General features: G+C 34.6%; 1 protein-coding gene across 1 annotated transcript; it reads right to left on the bottom strand.

Moving 5' to 3' along the window:
* Window positions 1–748: 748 nt before the first annotated feature.
* Window positions 749–3,127, bottom strand: LOC139890407 (uncharacterized). The gene is made up of 4 exons (XM_071873292.1): window positions 2,965–3,127; window positions 1,754–2,826; window positions 1,412–1,664; window positions 749–1,326 (listed from the first exon to the last, which is right to left on the bottom strand). Exons 1-4 carry the CDS (start codon window positions 3,125–3,127, stop codon window positions 749–751), a joined length of 2,067 nt encoding a protein of 688 aa, XP_071729393.1.
* Window positions 3,128–9,524: the final 6,397 nt, after the last annotated feature.

Genomic DNA, 9,524 nt, shown 5'->3' with positions numbered 1-9,524 from the left:
CCGAAGGAGGATCCCGGAATGATGGGGATATTCTTATATATGCATATTGTTAATGTCGGTTATCAGGTGTTCAATCCATATGAATGATATTTTTGTCTCTATGCATGGGACGTATGCTTATGAGAAATGGAAATCTGAAATCTTGTGGTCTATTAAAATGATGGAAACGATTGTTTAAGTTAAACTAATGAACTCACCAACCTTTTGGTTGACACTTTAAAGCATGTTTATTCTCAGGTACGAAAGAAATCTTCCGCTGTGTATTTGCTCATTTTATAGATATTACTTGGAGTCATTCATGGCATATTTCAAAAGACGTTGCATTCGAGTCGTCGAGTTCATCAAGATTATTATCAAGTCAATTATAGTTGGATATATTATGAAATGGTATGCATGCCTGTCAACTTTCGATGTAATGAAAGTTTGTCTTTTCAAAAACGAATGCAATGTTTGTAAAATGTATCATATAGAGGTCAAGTACCTCGCGATGTAATCAACTGTTGTGAATCGTTTATAATCGATATGGACTTCGTCCGGATGGATTAGGACGGGTCTTCACAATCTTGACTTCCACTTGTTAGATTTGACTACCACTTGCCACATTTTGACTTCCACCAGCTACATTTTTGCTTCCACTTGGACATCCTCTTTTGTTATGCACATATATTCCACAAGTTCCACATTTTATACTCTCCCTTTCTAGACAACTTACCACCATTGTTAAGACTTTCCTTTTCCTCAAAACCTTTTATCCTATTTTTTTTTTTGGTCTACCAACTGAAGGTGTAAATAATGGTGGTAGTAATGGCAAAGAGATACTTGATTTAGGCCACAAAGATCTATCATTAAGTGGATTAATGGTGAAACTATATGCTCTGTTCCAGGTGTCTAAATAGTAAATAGGATCAAACCATCTCTCAAGTGGACCAACATCTTGTGAATTAGTTTCCATGTTCCAAAAGCATGCCACAGCATGCTTGCATGGTATCCCTGTGATTTCCCATTTCCTACAAGCACACCTTCTTTCCCCAATGTCAACTACACATTGTTCACCATGAAGTCCATTGACTTGATAAAGATTACTACCACTCCAAAGAACTCTGCATAGGTGAGCATCCTTCTTAATTGATTTAAACAGTTTTGTTGCACTTGGGGTCAGTGGTCCATTACATTTAGCAGCTTTGTTTATCCCTGTGACTATCCTTTTCATTAGGTACTCTCTCACATACTCTAATGCAGTGATTATAGGCTTGTCTCTAGCATCAAGTAACCATCGATTTAAAACCTCACGCATGTTATTCAACAGAACATCTGACTTTGCCCTTCCTGTATCATTTATACTCATCTTATTCAATTATTAATAAACATCAATAAACATCAAAGTATAATTATCCAAAGTAGATATATTTACCTGAAAACTGACTTTTTGCCCAACAACTTGGAGATATCTTAGCTAAGTATGTGTGTGCAGCTACATTGAAACATTTTAACTCAAGCATGGCCTTTTCAAAATAAGGAACAGTAGTGGCACTAGCACACTTCCACAGGAGTTGTTTATAAGCTGCACCCCTAAAACCTTTTGTCTTCATATTTTCATGAATGTGCCTTAAGCAAAACCTATGTTCAGCACACGGATACATCCTTGCAACAGCTTGAAGTAAACCCTAAAACATTACATAAGCAGTTGATATACAATTGATAAAACATTACATAAACAAATGATAAACAATTGATAAACAATTGAAGTAAGTACCTTTTGTCTATCACTAATGAAAGTGAAGTTTGATTGTCTTGTTAACCCTAGATCATCACCCAAACACTCCAAAAACCAACTCCATGAGTTGTAATTTTCTTGCTCCACAATTGCATAAGCCACTGGATAGATACTGTTGTTTGAATCCAATCCTACTGCAGTCAATATATGTCCAGTTGCTGGTGGTTTCATGTGTGCACCATCCATTCCAAGTAGGTCTCTCCCCATTGCATTGAAGCCTTGTTTCAAAGGACCCAAACATATATATATTCTCTTAAAAACTCTAGTTGTTTCATCCGGATCACATGGTTCAATTAAAATTTTAATTGTTGTACTTGGGTTGCATCTAATTAGTTCTAACCCATAACTTCTAATATCTGCATATTGGCTTTTGTAGCTACCTCTCATAGTTTCTAATACCTTCTTTAGTGCCTTATAAGCCTTGGTTGTTGGCAATTCCAATCCCAATGAAGATTTAAGTTGATACCTTACAGCTTTTGTTGGCATTTTTGGGTTGGATGGAAGTTGATCAACCAACTTTGTAGACAAGAAATTATATGTACAGTGATGGATTTCTCTTGTTTCCAGGCACATATGTTCTTCATCTAATGTTTTAACACACCAAGTCTCTGAATTTGATTCCTTTGAAACATGTAATTTCCATGGGCATACAATATTATACTTTCTTTTCTGTCTTTTCTTTTTTTCTGTTTCTACTACATGGGAATCACATTCTTTTTCTTTACCTTTACATGTCCTCTTCTTCTTTGTCTTATCCAACAGTTGACTACTTCTCCCTCCAATAACTTCACCAGTAACAACATTAACAATCAAACCTTCACAACCAACTGTAACCCTTATCAAATCATTTTTAGTAAATACAAGGTTTCTCCTACTCTCTATTGCGTGCAATTTAACATATTCTTTTACCTCATAGGCACTAGCAAAGATCTGACCAACATAGAAATTAGTCTTGGATACTCCTTTAGCTTTTTCTTGTTCCTTCAGCTCTCTAAACTTTCTTTTTCTAATCCCTTTAAAGCTATCATCATACTCATCAGCACTGTCAAAGTCTTCACCATAGTTGAATTATGTCATATCCACATGATATTTGTCGATAATGTTATCTTCATCCACCATTAAATCATCAGCCTCTACATTAACAACAATCTCCCTTTCTTCTGTAAGATTGATGATATTTGTTGGATTGCTTTCAAAATCATCAATGCAATCATCATCCTGTACATTAACAACCTTCTCCCTTACTACTGTCGAATTGAATTTATTTGTTGGGTTGGTTTCAAAATCAAAGAAATTATCAAATTCGTAAGGTAACGCCTCACCATATACAGGTGGATCACCTTCAGTTTCCATTTTCAATCGAATTAGGGTTTAAGTTTTTTTTTGTGGCGGGAGATGATTTAGGGCTTGACCAACCATTTGGGGTTTATATTCGGTGTTACATTTTAAATCAACTAAGCTGACCAAAATGCCCTCTAACCTACGCATGTTTCTGTTAATAAACGTTTCCTTTAAGGTTTAGGACCCCCTACGATAAAAAATGTAAACCTTTAGGACCCCCAAGATGAAATCATACTTTTGGACCCCCCACAATATTAACAGAAACCACAAGGACCCCCGACACAATTTTGTCATTCCAATTTGGTTGTCAAATATCTAAAGTATACGGCAGCCTACAATGTGGTTGATTTCATGCATTCAACACATGGGAATAACACAAAGGTGGCCATGTAAAAGTCTACTTATTCACACAAGTCTCACCAACCATTTTCTACTATAAAAGGAGAAGGGAAGCTGTTGTATTCTTCATCCTATGCAAAGTGAAAGAGTTTAATAATAACTCTTGTACTTGTAAGAAAATATAGTGAAAAGAGTGGTATAGAATTGTTAATCAAAATTCTATACGAGTGAGTTACGAGGGAAGTGTTATAATCTAGTGAGTGGTCTAAATATTTTGTTAGTATTTTTCAGAGCCTAGATTAAGTGATACATTGTAACCTCGGGTTGCCATATTTGCTAGTAAAATCCATCTCTGCTTCTGCCCGTGGACTAGGCCTCACGCCGAACCACGTAAATTCTTGTGTCTTTATTTATTGCTTAATTGTTCTATTAATTTCTCGGGTCTTGAAAGTGCGCAAATCACAACAAAGTGGTATCAGAGCGTAGCTGTGATTCAATATTCAAGATGACAATAATAAGGTCCGACGTAGAGAAATTTAATGGCCAGAACGATTTTGGCCTTTGGCGAATGAAGATGCGGGCTCTACTGAGCCAACAAGGTTATTTGTTAGCTTTGAAAGGGAGAGAACATCTACCCGAAAATTTGACAGATGAAGAGAAGGATGAACTTCTGGAAAAGGTACACGGCATAATTATTCTAAATCTTTTCGATTGTGTGCTTAGAGAAGTTGCGGCAGAAATCACACCGGCTGGACTTTGGAAACAGCTAGAATCTCTATATATGACTAAGAGTCTCACGAACCGGTTGTATAGGAAACAACGGTTGTATACTCTTCGGATGAAAGAAGGTTCATTAAATGATCACATCGATGAGTTCAATAAAATAATTTTGGACTTGAATAATATTGGTGTGAAAATTGACGATGAAGATCAATCATTAATTTTCTTATGTTCCTTGCCAAAATCATACGAGCATTTGGTTACAACTCTACTATATAGTAAAGATACTATTTCCATGGAGGATGTCAAATCTACCTTGAACTCTGTTGAGTTAAGGAAGAAATCCTCGATGGATTATGTGGAAGAAAGTGCAAATGGTTTGGTGGTGAGAGGAAGAAGTAATGATAGAGCATCAAGTAGTAACAACAAAGGTCATTCTAGATCGAAACCAAGATCTAGAAAGATCAAGTGTTACAATTGTCACAAGGAAGGTCACATGGGTAGAGACTGTCCAGACTTAAAAGGAAAAAGAGAGACTTGGAATGCAGCGGGCGCCGATAAAGTTGCCGCAGTTGCAGAAAATGATTCTGATGGTTCAAATATTCTTAGTGTTACCGATGGCCGCTCAAGTAATGAGTGGATTCTTGACTCAGGTTGTTCTTATCATATGTGTCCTATTAGGGACTGGCTTACTACCTATTAACAAATAGATGGTGGTAAAGTCCTTATGGGAAATGATGTAGCTTGTAAGGTTGTTGGCATAGGAACGATCCAAATCAAGATGTATGATGGCACGGTGAGGACGTTGACAGATGTCAGGCATGTTCCAGAATTAAAGAACAATCTCATTTCCTTAGGAACGCTGGACTCCATCGATTGCGAGTATCAAGCCCGAGGTGGAGTATTAAAAGTTTCCAGAGGTGCACTTGTCGTGATGAAAGGTGAAAGGTATAATGGCCTTTAACTGTTAAAGGGTAGCACAGTTACTGGAGCGGCTAGAGTTTTTTCATTGGCTAAAGATGTAGATACCACCAAGTTATGGCACATGCGCCTTGGGCACATGAGCGAGAGAGGAATGATGGAGCTTAGTAAATGAGGTTTTTTGTGCGGGCAGAATATCGGAAGATTGGAATTCTGCGAACACTGTGACGAATGGTACTTTGGATTATATCCATTCAGGCCTTTGAGGTCCATCTCTAGTTCCTTCAAAAGGTGGTGCTAGATACATGTTAACCTTTATTGATGACTATTCAAGAAGAGTGTGGGTTTATATCCTTAAACGTAAGGATGAAGTCTTTGTTAATTTCAAGTAATGGAAGACGATGATAGAGAAGCAGACTGGAAAGTTCGTCAAGCGCTTGAGAATAGACAATGGACTGGAATTTTGCAAAGGCTAATTCAATGAGTTCTGCAAGAATGAAGGCATTGTGAGACACCACACAGTGCGGTTTACACCACAACAGAATGGCGTTGCAGAATGGATGAATAGAACGCTCCTTGAGCGAGCAAGGTGTATGCTCTCGAACGCAAAATTATTAAATATATTTTGGGCTGAAGCTGTAAACACAGCTTGTTATTTGGTAAATCAATCTCCATCAATGGCAATTGATTGTCAAACTCCTTTGGAGAAATGGTTAGGTTCCCCTGCAAGTTACAGTGATTTCAAGATATTTGGTTGTCCTGCTTATGCTCATGTGAAAGATGGTAAACTAGAGCCGAGGGCCAAAAGATGCATATTTCTAGGGTATGCAGATGGGGTGAAGGGTTATAGATTGTGGTGCCCTGATGGTAAATCATCCCGATTTCTTATCAGCAGGGATGTGACATTTGATGAGTCTGATATGTTGAAAAAGACAGAGGAGGAACAAGTAGTTGCTGGAAAAGATCGTGAAGTTGAAGAGCAGGTGGAGCAAGAAATAGAAGTTCCACAAGGAGTAGTACAAGATACTCATGTCGAGCCCATTGTAGAAGATGTACATGACTTTGGTGTTGATCATATGACACCAAAAAATCAGTCAGATGAGCAACATGATCTACAGAATTATAATCTAGCAAGAGATAGACAACGATGAGCTATAAAACCACCACAATGGTTTGGGTATATAGAGTTAGTAGCCTATGCCTTGAGCATGGCAGAAGATATAGAGGTTCAAGAACCTGTTACATATCGTGATGCTATTAGTAGCCCAGAATCTGCAAAGTGGTCTGTAGCTATGAATGAAGAGATGGAGTCTCTTTATAAGAATCATACGTGGGAGCTGGTGAAACCACCAAAAGGTCAGAAGATTGTTGGATGCAAATGGATCTACAAAAAGAAGGACGGAATTCCGGGTGTAGAAGATGAAAGGTTCAAAGCACGCCTTGTAGCAAAAGGCTTTACTCAGAGAGAGGGAGTTGACTTTAATGAAGTTTTCTCACCGTTCGTAAAGCATACCTCTATTCGCGTGTTACTTGCTATGGTTTCTTTACTTGATATAGAGCTGCAGCAACTGGATGTCAAAACAGCATTTTTACATGGTGAGTTGGAGGAATAGATCTTCATGCGCCAGCCAGAGGGATTTGTTGTTCAACGAAAGGAAGATTATGCTTGTTTGTTGAAAAAGTCATTAAATGGCTTGAAGCAATCACCTCGACAATGGTATAAGCGGTTTGACGTATTCATGTGTGACGACCCGGAAATTTTCGACCAAATTTAAACTTAATTTTTATATAATTCCGACTTGATAGGCAATGAATTTTAATAAATCTTGAACCTCCGAAAAGAGTTTTACACGAGCTTTTGGTCACCCTTTTATTCCAACGATTCACGAACGTCATAATTTGATTTAATTGTTTAATTGTTTAATTATTGTGTATATATATATATGGATTTATATATATATTTAACTTGAAAATATGATAATTAAATATCTCATTAAGTATATTAACAAAGTATTATATATATATTTTCATACTACTAATTTAAAGAGTTTTCAAACAATATATATATATATATATATATATATATATATATATATATATATATATATATTACTATTTAAACGACGTAATTAACTTATGTTAAAATGTATTTACATATAATGTATTACGAGTGTAAATACATCCTTACAAGTATTGAATACACTTTATAATATACCAATACATATAAAGGATAGCTATACTCGTATTTCCGTTCAATTTCCTCAAAGAATTCTACTCGCATTCATACGGTATTTTTACCAGTATTATACACAACTTCTAGAAGTATTTACTATTGGTATATACCAATAGAAATCTGCAATTATTTGTGTAATATGTCATCCATGACCTAATCAATTTAATATGTCATGCATGACTTAATACAATTTAACTTATCTTAGATATTTTCACTAAAAGCCAAAATTATAAGATTATAAATAAGGACCATTTTTACTCATTTTTACTCCACATTTTCTTAAACTAAAAATACACACTTGAATGCTCTCATATCATACTTTAATCTCAACAACTTTCCTCTTCATAATCAAGGTAAAATACTTCTCAAAATCCTTGTTCAATTTCTTGTATAGTTGCTATCTTATTATACTTATAAAACTTGTAAAAACTAGAACTTGTTTTGGTGAACACCAAGCTTGTTTGAAAAACTAATCTAATCTTTCTAACTTAAATCTAATAATACTTATTTATATGTATTATGATGTTATATTAAGTTAATATAAGAACTTATAACTTGTACATATGAAGAACACCTTGAAACTTAACATATATCCTTTAATCTCCATTCGGTAAAAAGCGGGCTGTTTTAGGTTGGGAATTAAAAACCTATCTTAGACTTTGAGTTCGAGGCTAAGACTTTGGAAATATGTTAATATATTTAAATAAGACTTCCAGTATTTTTTTCATGATTTTAGACAAAGTGGAAGTATTTTATCAAAAATCATATATTGGGTGGATGCCGGGATTTTTCCAAATCTGTCCACCATCACAAAAAGAGGGTAAAGCTCTAAACATTACTACTTGAGATGAAATTTTCGAATTGGTTTTGTAAAATTTACTTCTTAATGAATCCATAGCAATTTGATTTACTTTAAACGGAGTTGTAATGAATATTTGGCGAGCAAAACAAAATCTGCTAAAATTAACGTTGTATGGACGAAATTTATATTATAAAAACTATATTAACCATATTATTTCTAACTTTTCCTATATCCTATATATATTTGGACATGTTATCAGTAGTATAACAAAATATTATAATCTTGATTAATTCTGTGATTGTATATATGTATAATAATATTCTTGGTACGTCCTAACACAATAAGTATACAATACGTTTTGATAAATCCTAAGACAATACGTACACAATATGTCTTAGTTAATTCTAAGACAATATGTATACAATATGTCTCTGGGTTGATGCAAAGACAATACGTATACAATACGTCGTGGGGTAATTCTAAGATTATATATATATATATATATATATATATATATATATATATATATATATATATATATATATATATATATATATATATATATATATATATATATATATATACCGATTATTGGACTGTTGGACTTTTCGGATTATTTTGGACTACTAACAAAGGACTACTAACAATGGACTACTAACATAAAATGTTAAAAATTATTATATAAGTATTCTATGAACTTGATTTATTTTATTCATATGTCGTATTATTATCTGAATCGTTATTATTGTTATAAGTTCGTGAATCCAAGGACGATGGTCATATTTTTAATAAGTTGAAAACTTATTATTAATATACTTTTACTACTGTGAGTATATAGTCCCATTTTTAAACTCTACAAATATTTTGGGATGAGAATACATGCATTTTATGTTTTACGCCATAGACACAAGTACTTAAAATATATTCTACGTTGAGTTATACCACTTTGCATATTTTCCCTAATAGCTTGGTAACTAATATTTACATGTTGTAAGAACATGTATACGCGAATCCTATTGATAGATCTATCGGGTTTAACAACCCCAACCGGGCTAGTCGCTCTAGTATCGTAAACGGTTGCATAGTACTTCGTTTTTACTACACTTGGTACAGTGTAGGGAGATTTCATAATAAAGGGAATATGCCACATTAAGGTTAAGTATGGTTATCGAAGCGCTCAACAACTTATAGAATACATTTATACACTTGCGAGTGTACATATATTTATAACTATGAAATCTTGTGGTCTATATTTATATCGATGATAAACCTATATATCTCACCAACCTTTGTGTTGACTGTTTACGCATGTTTATTCTCAGGTCCTTAAGAAAGTCTTTCGCTGTTGCATTATCTGAGCAAGCTGTGCATGGAGTCTCATACTTTTATTTAAA

This window comes from Rutidosis leptorrhynchoides, chromosome 2 (assembly GCF_046630445.1).
Source record: "Rutidosis leptorrhynchoides isolate AG116_Rl617_1_P2 chromosome 2, CSIRO_AGI_Rlap_v1, whole genome shotgun sequence".
Classification (NCBI taxonomy): domain Eukaryota; kingdom Viridiplantae; phylum Streptophyta; class Magnoliopsida; order Asterales; family Asteraceae; genus Rutidosis; species Rutidosis leptorrhynchoides.
This window is presented reverse-complemented; position numbering and strand designations above follow the sequence as displayed.

Excerpts from the sequence above, each read along its gene's own strand:
- LOC139890407 (XM_071873292.1), bottom strand. The coding sequence starts at position 3,127 with ATGGAAACTGAAGGTGATCCACCTGTATATGGTGAGGCGTTACCTTAC. Across the intron at positions 2,827-2,964 it reads TTGCATTGATGATTTTGAAA|ACTTTGACAGTGCTGATGAG; the intron begins GCAATCCAACAA and ends ACTATGGTGAAG. Across the intron at positions 1,327-1,411 it reads GGCAAAAAGTCAGTTTTCAG|GAAGGGCAAAGTCAGATGTT; the intron begins GTAAATATATCT and ends TAAATGATACAG.